Source organism: Blennius ocellaris (genome assembly GCF_963422515.1).
Source record: "Blennius ocellaris genome assembly, chromosome: 17".
In the NCBI taxonomy this organism is placed as follows: domain Eukaryota; kingdom Metazoa; phylum Chordata; class Actinopteri; order Blenniiformes; family Blenniidae; genus Blennius; species Blennius ocellaris.
In genome coordinates, this window is record NC_137666.1 from 8,549,030 (window position 1) to 8,566,655 (window position 17,626).

The following is a 17,626-nucleotide window of genomic DNA, read 5'->3' on the forward strand; positions in this document are numbered from 1 at the left end:
GTTGGTGAACTCGTAATGTTACTTTTTAAATAAGGAACTAATAACTGAATTTAAGTTCAAATACTTCGTGCCTCACCCAAGGCTCTTTGCCAGTAACAATTATTGATAATCAAGTTTGAAACTGTTGATTTGAGACGGTTTATAGAAGGGTCCTTTTGGCAAAATTGCTCTGGAAGTGAATGAGAAGATAATTTAAGGCATAAGAGTGATTTACCCTCTTCTGATGTGACCACATGTTAAACTCTTGGTAAAGGGTCCAATAGAAGAGAACAATTTGGCCTTTGATTTTGATGCTAAAACATATTTATAGACCTTCAGTTTTGTTTTATTCAGTTCAGACACGCACTGAATAAAACATGCAAACTCCACACAGATAAACTGTTCTCTCTATTAAGCATGGGCACGAACCACACTACTGTGCTGCCCACTAAAAGTGATGTTGACACTTTAATTCAGATATTAAATAATCCAACAAATTGTCTGACTCATCCACTCATGTAAATATCTTAACTTAAAATTTCCATTTCGTGATGATGTATCATTGTGTTGTAATATGACTTTTAACCTTCCACTGGTTTCTGTGCTGTTCAGTGGGGGAGAAATTAGGAATGGCAGCCTTCATCATCTCCCTTGTGACCTTCATCATCACCCTCGTTATTCTCTTCTGGATGTTCTGGCAAAGATTTGACCACAAGGTGTCCGCCTCCGGTGCTGCAGTCAAAGGTAAGAAGCCCGAGTAAAGCACTTTCAGCAAAATGTTCACTGATTTACTTTAACTTCATCTGTTTGTTTGTTTGTTTGTTTTTTTGTTTTGTTTTTTCAAGGTTTCCCTGCACCTGGAATGACATCAAAGTAAGTTATGACAGAAAAATGACACGCGTTCTTCAAATATTTTTTAATGTTTGAACTTGATTCAATAATTGACAGAATTTCTTTGCACACTAGGGGAGGTGTGCCCGAGATGGGAAGTGAGACCGACGTGTACATGAATTACACAAACACCAACCCGGCCTACAGTGACCTGGATCCCAACCGCATGGCTGAGGACAACCTGTACTCAAGTCTGTCGTGAATGACGACACGATTGAAGGAGGAGATGTGCAATAGGAAAGTGGACAGATGACCAAAATAGAGCAATTTGTTTCACAGTAAAGTTAAGTAACACCTTTTATGTTTAGCTCATGTGTTCTGACATGTAAACTTTGTTAAAGTGTGTTAATGTCCTGAAATTGTATACACGTCCATTCTCCTCTTCAATAACAGACTTTGTGTTGTTTTTTGCTCTCATTTAAACATTCGATAAGGAATCTTCGTACATTTGAAAGAAGTTTGTCTACTAAATAAAAAATATACATCAGAAATCAGTTTTTGCTACAAGAATAAACTCTCAATAAATACAAAGAACTGTGTAATACACCTGCAGCTAATAGCAGAACAATTATAAATTTTACTTTTCTTTGCGAATCGGTGAATCACAGGATGTTCACCATGAGACACAGATGCAGTGTCACAATATCGGATGCCAGAGGGGCAAACATAGCTCAAGCGTTATTGCTTCTGTTTCCTGGTGTCACAGTACTGGATATAACTTACCCAGATGAAAAAAACAGTACTTTCTTGGAGGGGAGACAGCAATCTTATTACCACATATTTTACCGGTGTAATATCAAGCATGCGAAGTCTGAGCGCATGTGTATTTTACTACCTTAAACCTAAAAGAGAGGTGTAAATTCTCTGAATAGATATGTGGACCTCATGATTGTGGCAAGGGACAACATTTTGTGTGGAAGTGTAAATTGCTTAATCTTGTCCTCCCTTTTTTTTCTTCCGAGTCATGATTGTTTAGTTTTTTTGTGCTTCTGCTTGCAAAACTTCTGCTTTCCACTTTGTGCTTCACACAGGAAGAGGTTTAATTCTGATACAGCTTCCACACATTAACTATCAAGACTGCATGTGTGAAACCACACTTTCGGTTAACTCAGCAGATGATTCTGACTGTGTGAAGCCACCAACACTTTAACTGCTCACTGTTTCAAAGGTGTGGTAAATGCTTGTATACGTTACTGAGAGACACACAATTAAGAGTGATGTATTTTACAAATCTTCGTCTGTATCTCCTTTGGGCTGCTCGTTCTGGAATTTCTGGCTCTGCATCCTGCTGTCCATGGAGAGCTGCGAGGTCACTGTCTGCGAGCATCCCTCCCCCTTCGACAGCTTTTTCAGGTGAACCACGATGAACCTCCGAAACCTCCGCGTGGCAAAAAAATAAACCACCGGATCCAAAATGCAGTTGAGGCCCATGAGAACCAGGGTGATCTGATGCGCGTCGTTGAGTGCCTGACGGGTGTCAGGGTCCCAGTCCACGTGGCCCCATCCCTCTGTGATCCGCAGCACCGCCAGTGTCCAGAAGCCTTGAAGTACGTGGTGAGGCAGGAAGCACAGAACAAACACACCAACCACTGCCAACAACATCTGTAAAGCCCTCCTTTTAACCCCTTTGGGTTTCTTCATAGACGTGGACATGGTCCTGTTGGATTTTCTTGATAAAGTCGATGCCGACTGAAGTCCTGACTGCGGAGGACTTTGATCGAGTAAAGCTCGTGCGATCAGGAAGTTGCAAACCACCACAAGGAAAAATACCACGAAAAACATGCCAATTATCAAAAAGTGAGTGATTGCCACTTTTCTTTTCTGAAAGTTGGTTTCATCCTGGTAGCCCTCAAAGCAGCGGGTGACGTTGTCTATAGTTGTACTGTCGGTGTTGGTCCCCGTAGAGACCAGATGAGGAACAGACATCGCCAGGGTGAATAACCAGATGACGACGCACACGATGATCCCACGACGCCGGTGGTCCGAGGAGGCCATGTCCAGGGGCCGAGTGACAGCAAAGTACCGGTTGATGCTGATGGCTGTGAGGAAGAGGATGGTGCCATAGGTGTTGATGAAAAAGAACGAACCTGTCAACCTGCACATGAAGTCTCCGAAGATCCAGTTCCCATGGCGACTATAATAGCCAATCCAAAAGGGCAGGGCGCTGACAAAGAGGAGATCGGCGATCGTCAGGTTGGTCATGTAGATGCGGATTTCGCCCATGGCCTTGGCTTCACGGAGGCAGCGCAGGACGAAGAGAACGTAGAGGTTTGCAAAGACCCCGAGGATGAAGATGATGCTGTAAACCACGGGGAAGAGCACGTAGCGGAATTCAGAGTCCAGGAAGGTTGAGTTGTCAGTTGATGGGGGGGTCAGATAGGGCGTCGCCATCACATCAACCCGTTCAGTTGCTGCCAGCATTTCTGACTGTGAAACACAAATTCTTTTTAAAGTCAGTGTGAGAACCATCACATGAACCATGCTTCTGATCTGTTAGAAAGGAACCTGTGCATTTCTCTGTTCAAATGGATAAGCCAAGTGTCAATCAATTAATCAATCAAACAATAAATCCAGCCCTTGAGCCAATCCCGGCCAATAACATGCCAAAAACAAAGAGACAGACAATCACACGTTCATACATTGAGGGCCAGCAATTATCCCAACAAACATTTCTTTGGACAAGTAGACGAGTTCCTGCACATGCACAGGGACACCATGCAAACTTCACATGAGAAAAGCCCAAAGCTGCTAAAGCAAGTTAGGGTCTTCGCAGTATTACCATAGGTACTTAAAACTCAATTAAATGCTCTGGTTGCATGAGCAACTGTCCAACAGTCAAATGAAACGGTGCATGTTTGCAGCTCTAAATCAGGATCAATGCAAAACAGCTTCTGAGAAAGTGTCCATTGAGCTGTTAGTTTCTCAACACACAATGGTTAATTTGGCTTCATTTGATGGTAAACCTTTTGATTATTTCTGTCAACAAAAATGTATTTTCCAATCCATTTTTTGTTCTTTAGTTACATTTCTTTAACTACAATAACCTTGCTACAAGCATGTCTACATTCTTGTGAAGAATTAAAAGATGCCACCTTTCGAATGAAGGCAGTTTTATTTTGTTTCATAATTCTTATTTATTTTATTTCAGAATTCTTACTGACTCCAGGATGGTTGGGAACAGCCAAGTGGGTAGACAGAAAGAAACTTGCACATTTGAGGGAATATGATAAAGATAAAAACATAATCTGCTAATTAACCTTTCTGAAAATGTCTCCATGTATTGGATATCCACCCTGCCACTGCTGCTAATGTAGTTACAGAATAAAGATATATATATTCCGTGTTTAACAAGTTCCCTTTCTTCTTATCTTCATATCTCTTCATCTGTGTTCTTCCCCTTTTAGTCTTCCCTTTTCTTCATTTTGTTCTGGCTGCTATAAATACTTTAACTTTAGTCCTTTAATTAAATCAACCAATAAACTCACATTTATTCTGTTCTTGTTGTTTGCTTGAATACTTCCTAAAGCCTTTATGCCATCCTTGTCACATTGAGGGTTATCATTGTGCCATTTTACAGAGTCTCATTTGCAGTCAATGACGCAAAAGGTTCTTTACTGCTTGAATATAATCGCATAATATCACACTCCTCTTAACAATATATGAAAGTATATTACACATTGATGCACCTTCGCTTATCTGCCTTTAGTTCTGATGTTGGCATTGTCAACACACACTGTCGACTTTGGTCTGAGTCACTTCCTTTATGGCCCCTGAGCACATCAGTCACATCCTCTTCCATCAGACGCCTGTAGTGGTGTCTGTCTGGTGCATTATCACACTATCAAACATCAGCCCTTGCTAATATACACCAGATGTCTTCAAGAATAGAGCTTATTAATAATGAAACAAGGTTTAGTGTCATGGCATAGAAGTAAAGCAAACTTAATCTTGTTGACAAAGTAGAGCTGTTCTTTTTATTTCTCATAGATCCCAACAGAAGTTAACAATAATCTTAGAATATCTTACAATGGGGGGGGGGGGGATAAAAACATTTGAAAGTTTCAGATTTATGCAAAAAGCTTATCCACACACACTTCCGAACCCCAGCATTAGATAGTAATCCTAAATTAAAATATCTGCACACTTCAGATATCACCTTGACTCTGGAGTCGGATGAAAGGGGGGAAAATGTAATTCATATGGTGCAATAAATTATACTAAGAGAATAAACCTTACTGTAAATAAACCTGTTTGTTCAACATGCAAATCACTAAAGCTGGGAGCCCTGCACCCTGCAGGAAATAAACCACAAAGTCTGCATTTTAATACTGTTCAACACTACCACCAGCTCCAAAAGGTTTAGCTGTGCTGGTTTCTCTGTGGATGTGTGCCAACCAGATAAGGACGCATTCCAGACACGAGTGAAAAAGCAAAGAGGGAAATTATTTAAAAAAAACAGAAGCAAAAGCAGGGCTTACCATATTTCTTTCTTTAGACGTGTTGAAACCCGTTAGTCTGTTAGGACACATAGGGAAATTAATGTAAACTGAACACTATAAAGTCTGAATAAAGATATAGAACTACATGTATGTTATGCAATCAAAGCTCTTGCAAAGTCACTCACTTATTCTTAAATCATCAATCGGTGTTATTCATCCTTAAAGATTGATCATGCAATATACTGCCTACTGCTCATTCCCATTTAATATCAACAGTACTTTTTTCATCTTTTTATTTTAATTTTTTTAATTAATGCTGTGGCAGAGAGGTGATTAAGCCCCTGATGGGAATCAGGTGTGCTGCCTCACCTCTCTGCCCATAAAAGGAGGAGCCACCCAGACACACAGGGTGACAGGCGGTGAGACACACAGACACATGTGAGAAGGGCCTGAAAGAGGCAGCAGTGTCGGCGAGTGTTTGTTTTGGTTTTCATTTAATAAAAGAATGGATTCGGAAAGCCCTGGCTCCATGCGTCTGTGGGGGAACCCGGCGGTAGCATGCTCAATAATAGCCACACTGGCTTCCCCCCCCCCCCCATCGACACTGCTGCCTCTTTCAGGCTCTTCTCGCATGTGTCTGGGCGGCTCCTCCTTTTATGGGCAGAGAGGTGAATCAGCACACCTGATTCCCATCAGGAGCTTAATCACCTCTCTGCCACAAATGCATTTCCGACGAGACGATGAGGCCAAACACCTGAATGTTCATGCTGTTATAAGACAATGTAAAATAAGGCAGGAGTTACCAACTGACAGGAAAATGAATAAACAATGAACAACACAACGACAATGACATGCTGCAAATTAAATATGCATCTAATTTACTTTTTATTTTTTAAAGTGGCCTTTTCACATATCTGTGTAAGTGGCAACTAGATGATGATACAAATAAATTTTGTTTTATGAATTATTTGGAATATAAAAGTTATTTTATACAGTAAACAGCCTTCATGAAGGGTACATAAATTGTAATTATGTGTTGTATAAATAGTCAGTAAATGATAAATGTTAAAATTGTGTTTTTAAGTTAGATTTCTTTTCTTTTTTTATTGACACAAGAAAAATCTGTAAAATATATGTAATTGAAATCAGGGTTTGGTTTGTTGTATTCAACTATACTATGTTGAATTATCAAAACCCATGTATTTCTTTAAAATAAAAAACTTTATCAGTCATTACTGTTTTTAAGTATTGTTAGTACAGTGATTCTTAAAGCACCGGACTCCTTCAGAGGGGGGAAAGCAACAGGTGAAATTTGGGGCTCAATTGGACTTAAAAGTGCTTTTAAATTAAAAAAATTAAGGCAAAATAGCTCAAAAAAGATGGGCAAAAAAACACCAGAAACAATCAAGAAAGTCGTAGTAGTTATAAAACTATTTACATGGCATTATAAAGACGAGTAATTTTAGAGTAAAAAGATCATTAGTAAAGGTTAGTTAAAATGTGAACCATCTATACAAATCCTTACAATGTGCCAAAAAAGAAATCAATGTTCAGTCAAAACTGCTAAAACTGCTAAATTAAATGGCTATAAAGGTAAAACAGCTGAAAAGGCCAAAACACTAAAACCCTATCAAACTGTCCAGTTGTATTAAAAACTGTATTTATGAAACTTCACAAATTCAGCATAAGCTACAGTTTTGCTGAATATAACAAGACTATATATGCATCTTCATGAGCTGTGTTGTTGTCATTGTTTTAAAGGTTAATCCTAATCAGGGCACAACTGTTTAAGCTGCAAGAGGACTTCATCCTCCACTTTAAGAACCCCAGAGCAAGAAGAAGAAGAAGAAACATTAAACTTCATGCAGCATATTCACTTACCAGACTGATGAACTCCCTTGAAAACTCCTTCTGGATGCAAACACATTGTACTGTCCTCCAAGTCAGGGTGTGTGTGTGTGTGTGTGTGTGTGTGTGTGTGTGTGTGTGTGTGTGTGTGTGTGTGTGTGTGTGTGTGTGTGTGTGTGTGTGTGTGTGTGTGTGTGTGTGTGTGTGTGTGTGTGTGTGTGTGTGTGTGTGTGTGTGTGTGTGTGTGTGTGTGTGTTAAGACAGATGAAGTAGTTCAGCGTTCAAGACGGGGGGAGTGAACTTCTCATAGTGTTTTCAGGAAACTCCTGCATGTTGTAAGACTCAGAATTTCACAAGGAGACGCCCAGTTTTTCACAATCTTGGCTTTACATTTGCTTTCTGTCATCTTATTTTATAAGTCTGTAACTTACAGGAAATGGACACAACGTTCATCAAATCAGGGATTTTAAACTCTAAACTTCCTCATTCTGTTCACCTCTTAAAATGCAAATATTTACCAGTAAATAAGCCCAAATATGTAGCTTACCTACCATCTTTAACTATTCTTCATGTATTGGTCAGCTGGTGTTTTATTCTGTTTTTTGGGGGGAGGGTTTTTAAGAAAGGAAGGAGGTTGAAAGGAATCAAGGACCGAAAGTGACCCTTGTTGTGAAACTCCTCGCAGAAGACGTCTTTAAATGTGAAATGAAACGAAGGTTTGAACAAAACAAAGGAGGAACACTGATAAGGAACAGAGACAAGCCTCAACAGGAGTTTGGATGCACACGTACACACACTTATCTATATACACATGGGGAGTGGAGAGACAAGGAGACTCAGACAGCAACGATCAAGAGTAATCCATGGAGAGAGGGTCTATAGGGTCCCCTATTTTAACAATTTATTGTCTATTATTTAGCTTTCTTTTTCAATTATCCAACCTAGAAGTTTAATGTAAATCCCCTTTGGTTACCATGTGTCAAAATAGAGCTTTAGACTTCCCTTGCTTCCGATCAATAACAACACATCAAGTCCGCCACAAGGTTAAACTTGACTCTACACCAACTTCAATTTGCCACAAAATTAAGACAAAAAGTGTTTCAACTTTGTAGGCGGTTGCTTGCTTTTCGTGTTCAACTCCCACATTCTGGGTTTCATTCAAATCTGTGACAAAGTCACTGGCAGTCAGGCATCTGATTAAACAGGTTTTCTGACTCATCAGCGGGTCATGATCGGAACTGTTAGTCAGGATGACGGAAGTTAACCGGCTTGCATAAGAACAGATTTAATTGATGTTTAACTGTCGTTAGCCCACCTTGTTTCTTATGTATATGTACACTGTTCATCAGATGTGAGTATATGTGTGTATATGCATTTTATACCTGGTGGAAGAAAATGAGTCTTTAAAAGGACATATGGCTGACACCCAGTAACATAGTTTGTCTTTTTGCAACAAATTTTGAATCACTTTAATAAACCACATGGCAACACACACACACACACACACACACACACACACACACACACACACACACACACACACACACACACACACACACACACACACACACACACACACACACACACACACACACAAATAAACACTCATCTGAGCAGCCTTCATGTGTTTAAAGTGTGAAATGAGAGGCATTAAGTGTTTGTGCAAACAGCACAACTACTGTTATGTTGGTCAGATATAATCAAATAGGCATAAAATTGTTTGAAACATCGTCAAGTAAAAGAGCAAGGCACTCTTTCAAGAACTCCTTGAGAATATGACATACTTTAACCACTTTCTGTTGATTTTTCTGTAGAATTTTATCTGTATCAAATACATATGTTCAAAAGAGATTTCACAAAACTTAGACTATGGAAGCATTTTTTTTCAATGAGAAATAAACCTCTATATAAAGCAGAAATATTGCAGTTTTTGAAAGTTTTCAACAGTAATTTTAAATGCTGGCAGAATCAGGATCAGTTAAACAGAATTTAACTCCAAATGGGTTCATTAATGCTTTCTTGTTGCCCTTGGTACTGAAGGTGATGAATCCATCAAATAAATTATGAATTATCAACAATATCTGCACATTATGAAAATTAGGGCGTAATCGTATATCAAGAAACTCTTTCCCTGAATGATGTGATGAGAAAAACCAATGTAACTCTTTAAAACATGGTGGAGGTTGTATACAGCAATGGGGCTGCTTTGATGGTTTTATTGTCGGAGCCTTTGGATACCAGGCATATTGAAAATATGAAACTAATGAAGGAATCCCAAGAAAACAAAAACAAAAACAGACAAATCAGGAAAATCGGGTAAGCAGTGGTGGGTTTTAACCACAAGAGGGAGGTATAGAATAATATAAGAGAGTAGTGTTACTCTATAAAAGGGCTCAGCAGATTTGTGTCAGAGAGGCTCCAAACAACACTGCTTGCATTGCATGAACCAATACTCTTCGTCTGTGTGTACTTCAAAGCAGCAGCAGCCTCCCTCTGTGGTGGACGTTGAATACATGCCTATATGTACAAGCACACAACACCACACGTCCCCCCTCTCCCTGGTGCCACAGTATAATTCCTAGATTAAGGTTAACGAGCCTCCTCAACCTTATTGCTGTTATTATGGCTTGGCAGTGGAACAAGACAGCAGAGCTTTTTGGTGGTTGTGCCCTGCAAGGCTGCCAGAGCCAGACAGGCTGTGGCATTGCCATTGGGTATTCAGGCTCGCACTGTAAAAAAAAAAAAAAACTCTTTTCACATGCAACTTGTTGCCCAAGATTTGGGTGGAGATTCAGAAAGATTCCACTGTAAGTCACAGAGATTTGTCCCGGTCATGAAATAGAGTGTATTTTATGGGGAATGTGGTTTAATGTGGTACCAAGAGGTTTTTGAACATAGTCTATACAATGAGTGGCCGGGCCTTTCTGTGTGGATTGTATGCTGCCGATGTGGGGGGCTGCTTCCTTCACAGTCCAGAGTCATGCGGGGTGGGATGAATGGCGACTGCATGTGTGAATCTGAATGTGAATCAATGTGAGCCTTCCATAATTTAGGAAATATGCTTATATTGTTAAGTTTAGAATTAGACAAAAAGCACAAATCCTTCTATACAGGTGTAGTACAGGTACACTGCTGTTTTGTTTTGGGATATTTTAAAGACTATAGTATATGAATTATGTTTTCGTTGTTTGTGTCAATAACTTGAAACAGTCCGTTTAGATAAGCCCAGATATGGGGCAACTCCTTTACTTATACAGCGAGGTTGTCACTATTTCTTCAAGTTTCTTCACATTTCATAGCATAGATAGTTTTGTTGTCCATCTTTTTTCACTTGTCTTGTCTCTGCCTTTTTTTGTTGTTTTTGTAGATTTTCCCATGGTTTTCTCCCATTGTGTTAAAAACGTGTGCTAAATCCAGATACAGATTACTGTGCTCATGCAGCAGTGGTGTGCTTTAACTGTTACTTTCCATATTCTCTTGTAGATGGAATGATGATAATGTTTCTCAAGGTTTCCGGCCTTAATTCTAAACTAAAATAACCAGCACCTGGATGGAAAAATACAAAGCTGAACAAACACATATTACAAGTGAGGTATTTTGATGAACATCAGGAATGCCTGAGACACACCTTAAAATGTTGGAAAACACTTATACCGTGAGAGCATAGGCTAAATTAAATCACATATTAATTACATCTTTTCAAGTCCTGTATTTTGAATCAAAATCTCAACTTTAGTTTTGAAACGTTCTCTTTTGATGTCCGTCGGTTTGCATATTCTACCCCAGTTTACTCCTCCAATACAAAAACATGCATGTGATGTTAATTGGTGACCTTAAATGGCCTCAAAGTGGGTCTGCTTCTCTGTCTGCCTTGTGATGGTCTGACTTCACCCATAGTCAGCTGGAATCAGCTTCAATACACATGCGACTGTAAGTTGGATAAAGCAATGTAGAAGATGGATGGACGAGTGGAAGGATCTTGTCTTTTGATCTTCTTGCATAATGTAGTGATTTTGATAGACTTCCCAAGCACTGGGGGGGGGATAAAACAACGAGCTCATTCTTTGATAAAGGTTTCTCCTTCCTCTGGCGCTTGCCTCTGAACAATGTTTTTAAAAAAAGACAAGAATCAGGCACAGATTGATGCTGGTGACTCCTGATGTTCTGCACAGGTCAAGTCAGGGTATCCTTCCTCATAAAAATTGGTTGTACTTTTAGTCCAGGTGTGCAGAGACTCGGGAATGCTGCCAGGAGCTCAAAGAGTTTCGGGGGGGGGGGGGGGGTTTGTTTCGTTTTTACGAGGAAGCTACAGATCACCTGGAAGAGTGATATAATCACAAGTCAGAGACATGCAGGGATGCAGGAAGCGAGGGGGCTGCCTGTGAGGAGCTCTCCTCGTCCCATTAACACCTTTTCACAGTTGTTCTTTCACCTCGGCTTGACCGTGAAACTCTGGCAGATACCGATGGACTATTTAACACCAGATATTTTGTATGGGAAGACTCTACAGTGAAGGCGTGTCAGCAAATATGAAGAAGAAAATATGAAGGTGAAAATTAAGAGATTGGTTCATGTCCTTCCTGCCTGGCAGAGGAGGTGTTTTGGCATGAAAATATAGGTCTCTCTCTCTCTCTCTCTCCCTCTCTCTCCCTCTCTCTCCCCCTCTCTCTCTCTCTCTCTCTCTCCCTCTCTCCCTCTCTCTCTCTCTCTCTCTCTCTCTCTCTGTCTCTCTCTCCCAGGCAGATTTACTGCATGCCAGAGGCTGAGGATTGAGGAATGTCCCCCCGCAGTGAGAAAGAGAGGGCCATGGGAGGGTGAACTAGACAGGCCGAGGCATCTGTACTTCAAGATGATATAGAACCTGACAGTAAGACCAGGCTTTTTTAATACATATCAAAAGATTTTGAGCTTTTTCTCTCTCTTTCTCTTTTTCTTTCTCTCTTTCTCTCTCTCTCTCTCTCTCTCATGGGACATCCTGCGTAGTTCCAAATCAAGAAAAGAATAACAAAAATGAAACCATAAAAAACTGCTAGAAGTAGAGTAACACTGACTCAAATGAATATAATGTAAAAGAGGGGGTTGTCTTTTAAAAATGTTCTTTTATCGTGTGCTATATGGCACTGGATAAGTGCATGTTTCCTTTTATGACAAGCTGCCCCACATTTTGATCCGTCAGGGTTACATCTGTTTAAATACTGGCCATAACCCACTCTCAGAGGGCAGTGAATTAAGCACATTAATCCTTATCCCCGCTGTAAAAAGGGCATAAAGTAGGATAGCACCGACATAAGCCATATTGTGGGGTAAAAATCATCCCACTTTGGTTTCATTTTATTCCTTACATACTGATTTTGTTTTCAAATTTATATTGTCACATGAATATTGACCTAAACCTTGTACTCTGTACTATTGGCCGCTTGTAATTTCGGTGATCCAGGCAGGATTATTAGAGATTATCTGATGTTGCAGCCTCTGCAGGTCATTCTGGATAAGATAAACAAGAATGTGGAGAGTCCATCCATGTTGGCCTCCTCCCGAAAGGCAGTTTTTTATTGGATGACTCGGTTTCGATCTGTGCTGGTTCCACATCTTCTTACGGGAACAAACAAGCTGATGTTTTTTTGTAAAGGATGTTTGTAATTAGGAAGGATGTTGGCCAGAAACCTGCTCTTCCTGAACCAGCTTGTCCGTGTGCGCAACACTATGCAGAGCAGCAGATTACATTCCCTTGCAACCCGGTCCTCGTGCATTAGGTTGCGGCCTGTGTAATGCATTCGCCTTTTTAATCATTTGATGTATTAAGGCAAATTCCAAAAATGACAGAAACTTGTCTGTGCACGTGCCAAACCTCTCCAAGCCTCTCAAGATGGATGAAACATGACCGATACACATCCATATAAAAAGAGGCATTTTCCGTGCCGGCCTTTACTTATATGTCATCTCACTGTTTCTATTGCTCTGATGGATCTTTGGTGGTTTGCTTTTTTCTTTTTTCTTTTTATAAGTCGAGGGTTGTATTAATGCGTAAAGCAGACCAGTAACTCTGGAAACTGCAGGGAAAGTTTGTATTCTCTCGCTCTCTTTCTCTTTCTCTCGCTCTTCCTCGTACGCCGTTCCTTTGTCCAAGAAACGTGTGTAAAAGACACACGTGTGCAGCCACTTGAAAACAACCCACATACACCTGTGCTTGGCTTTGGCTCTGTGGCATTCAGGTGTCTGGGCATGCCTTTGGCATGCAGGAGCTTCTCATTGCTCTTTGATTACTTGGTATCTTTGGTATCTTTCCCCACCTTGAGAGAGTGACAACATTATTTATGTTTCGCCAAGCCCATTATGTCAAGTGATCCCATTAGAACGGTATGGCCATTTGAGAAGAGGCGTATGTACAAACAAAGGCCTGACAGAGAGAATCTGTACACACAACTAAGATCAAAAACAAACGAGCTGTATTTTTACAATCTCTCTTAAGCTGATGTTCGTACTTTAAAGTTACAACCAGGTAGCGTCGATATTGTTTTGAATAACATTGCAGTCGTAAAGTGACGGATGTGTTTCTATTCTCCTCTGCGCACGGATAATAAAGAAAGTGATGCATGAGACTCAGTGTGAACTGTTCAAAAGCTAAGAATCTGTTCATCATGTGTCTGTTTTTCATCTTCACCTGGCTGCTTATCGTGCTCACAAGAGTCAGGAGGTACATTAACATGTCAGTAAAATAATTTCCACTGTTGCGTCAGTAAAAGACAACGAACACCGAGTGAGGAATTTACTGCCCCACTGTAATCATGCTGCAATAACAAAGTCAACAATACACCTCTGTTCCAGTTATTACGCTAAATTACTGTAGTGCTTATACACACACTCGCCGGCACCAGGGCTTAAAAGGAGAATACACGCCCAGGTACAGAGGTAGCAGGGAGGTTGTCCTTTATGGTGGCACAACCTCATTCTTGTTCCTGTTTTGAAGGTCACTGCGTCTGAGCCGCTGCTCCGAGTTCGGACTCAGGGGAAGGAGATGATTTGGCACAGCCAGGTTCAAGCTGCTGGTCGACCCAGAAACTGAGTGACGTGATCCTCCGTCGCAGAGCAGACGACTGAAAACAGAGCTGAAGTGACTGTGGCATCAATATATTCATGCCTCTGAAAGGTTAAAGTAAATTATTCTATTTCACAGGCAGGAAAACACAGAGACAGAGAAAAAAACACACAAAAAATAACATTTCTTGTTAAAATAACTTAAAGTGACAGAACAGAGTTGTAATAAAAAACCAAAACATATTGAAGTTGTGGTTGATCCTAAACGCATCATAATCATCTTATTGATTATCTTTTGAATCAAATCTAGAAAAACTGATGCTGCTTGATAAGTTTGTCACATTCCAACTTTATTACATGCACAATCACAAAGATGTATTTGTAGTTTGAGTGAAGGTGGCCTGCATCGTATTAAGAAGAGTTCATAATATTTTGAATGGAAAATCAACACACATACACTTCAACTCAACATCACTTCAAAGACAACCTGAATAGTGTTATGTAAATTAAAACTTATGTTATAATCTGAAAGAAAAACTGAACAGCATAACTGCAGCATGGGGTCATGTTAGGTTGTGTGATCGTAGCATTATATATAGTAGTAGCCAGTAAGTATTTATTAGAGGTGGAATGTTTTTCTTCCTGTGTTGGAGATGTCTTCCCTTAAATTAAACATTAAACTGTTGCATAACAATAATCATGGTGCATGTTTTAGCTATATGCTGAACCTTTTTGATGCTGAATTTGCAGGGTTGGATTTGTATGTACTTGACAAATGACACATTAAAAAAAAGTATACAGTGATAAAAATCACATGTATGACTGATGTTTTGAATATATTTTCTCTTACATGTTTTACTGGTCTTTAAATAAAGTTTTTATAGTTCTCTGAGAGTTCAGTCAGTTAATATATGAATGTGGTGAAAGTAACAAGTTACAAATTCTTGTATTAATGAAATAAAGTTTTACTTGAGTACACTTCATATCATGATAACCATAAACTGCAACTATGTTGATGTGATATTCAAATAATATCATCTGCATACCCATAACATCCTACTGTCTATGCAACACTAAGTAGTTAAAAGTAAGTAAGATAGTAACTAATACCTTAAGAAATGTTTTAGACTACAACTAAGTATTTGTTATTATAACAACTACTTTTAAAGGCATAAAGAATTACAAATACTGAAATTACTGTAATTAATTTGGATTATTTTAGTACTTTTTAGTACTATTTTTAAGAATGTCATTTTTTCATATCGATATTTGTTTTCCTAATGTGGTTTGGGAATTTCCATGATGTGATTCTGGTAAGTTTTATTTGTTGAATTGTGCTATGACCTGAAACATTTCAGACATTTAATCTGAAATGAACGGCTACCATTGAGAAAGCAATTAAACGCAGTTAAAAAGGTAATTGCGTTTTTCTACTTTTACTTTACTTCACTATAGTCTAGTGTTTTTAAGTAATTTCACATTGGACGAGGGGAGCCCCACGCTTCCTTCCAGTGGATGTTGCGCTCTTTGCGCTCTTTGCGCTCGGTGCGCTCTTTGCGCTGCCCGTCGCCGGTCAGCCCGGCGGAGTCGCTGCTGCTGCTGTGTGGCGGAGGAGAGGCGGGACCTCGCAGCCGGGAAGGGCGTTCTCTTTGCGGTCAGACCGGGCAGAGTCATCCCAAAAGGGGGTGGGTCCTCCGGCGAGAGAAAAGGGAAAACCCACCTTTTTTCATTGTTAAGGACGCGCTGGAATGTGATGGTTTGATCTCACGCGGACCAGGGAGGGGGATATCCGAGAGGAAAAGGAGCGACGAAAGCGACCGGTAGAAAAAAAGAAGGGCCACCGCAGAAAAAGCTTTCCACCACCACCACCTCCATCCCCTCCTGCCGCCTCCAGCTCTCTGGTTTTGTCTGAGAATATGTGGATGAACTTGTCCCGGCTGCAGCGCGTCCAACCGTCCGCATGAGCGCAGCTCCGGCTGAAGTTGTGGATTTACCATTGCGCTTTGTTTTTTGTTTTTTCTTTTCTTTTCTTGACCCTCCACTGGAGCCATTGAGGTAAACCTAACTCTACTCGTTTTGTATGTGTGCTTGTGGGTTTAGAGGTGAAATAAAACACTATTTAGAGATTTAGACACCGGCTTCCTGAGTCGGGACTGCAGAAGTCTGAACTGCGGCAAGTTTTTCACTCCTCCTCCTCCTCCTCCTCTTGCTGCTGCTCCTCGTCCTCGTCGTTGTCCTTCTCCTCCTCCTCCTGCTCGATTTTTAGCCAAAAGGAAGCATCCAAAACCTCAGCTGGTTAAAATGGCTCTCAATACCCTTTACATCGCACTTTAGTAAAGCACGTCGCTGCGTTTTGAGAAGGTTTTTACGCATTTGGCACCACAATCGCTACATGTTTGCGCTCAACGTAGCGTCAGTGTTTTCATACAAACTGTCGCTTATCGAGCTGTCGTTCGGGGAAATCGAGTGGAAAAACATACACAAATCGAAGTGTGTCTGGCCTGTACATGCCCCTGACGTACAGTGGTTTGGACACTGGATGACAAGGTCCTACTCGTTCCCTCAACTGCTTCCAAATGTACCTATCCTCCTTTCGGTTTCCTCAGTTTTAGATCAGTGGGAATGTATTGTATATTTAAACAAATGAATCAAAATGTTTTCATTTTCTTCAACTGTTTTTTTAAATACCCGTAACAAATGCTGGCATACTAAAACTGTAGAGGCATTGTTTTGGCTCCGATCTCATCAAAACAAAGGGTGTTTAACGCCAAATAGTTCCGATCCATTCATACCACCACAGTTTATTCATTGTGTATGAAAATGAAGCATTTTGTTATGTTTTGTAGTGGTTAGCATTACAAAACATCAGAGTCAGATGGTTCATATTGGGCTTTGAGGCCTTTCTGTGTGGAGTTAGTGGGTTGTACCTATGCTTGAGTGGATTTTCTCCAGGTACTCCAGTTCCATCCCACTGGCCAGAAACAGGCAATTGAGTTCAAACGGTGACCCTGAATTTCTGATTTGTGAATATGATTGTCCACTGTGATGGACTGAAAACCTGTTCAGGGTGCACCCTGATGGTCAGCTGGGATGGCTCCAGCACCCACCCCCCAACCTGCATGAAGATTGATGAATGAACATTGTTTGGGGTTGTTTTGGTAGCATAACAGTATGTCGGCTGGCCTTTCATGATAACTAATGGACATGAGCTGCAAGTACTGGCACTCTAGGATCATTGATGGTCCATCTTCCATGTAAAGTCCATTGAATATACACACAGCCCTTTCAGTGATTAGTAACGCTTCACCTGACTTGTCCGGCTCGCTCTATGATCTGTAAGCACTGTAAAAACTAAGACATAAGTTATGCCATTTGGCAGTTCCTAGAAGAGACTGAATGTTGGACATGTTATTTAGTTATTGAACAGCATCCAA

The 17,626-nt window shown here is 40.4% G+C and overlaps 1 protein-coding gene across 1 annotated transcript; it reads right to left on the reverse strand.

Moving 5' to 3' along the window:
* Positions 1–930: 930 nt before the first annotated feature.
* ptafr (platelet-activating factor receptor) lies at positions 931–7,241 on the reverse strand. The gene is made up of 3 exons (XM_080513239.1): positions 7,191–7,241; positions 5,349–5,385; positions 931–3,297 (listed from the first exon to the last, which is right to left on the reverse strand). Exons 2-3 carry the CDS (start codon positions 5,349–5,351, stop codon positions 2,095–2,097), a joined length of 1,206 nt encoding a protein of 401 aa, XP_080369365.1. The 5' UTR covers positions 5,352–5,385; positions 7,191–7,241; the 3' UTR covers positions 931–2,094.
* Positions 7,242–17,626: the final 10,385 nt, after the last annotated feature.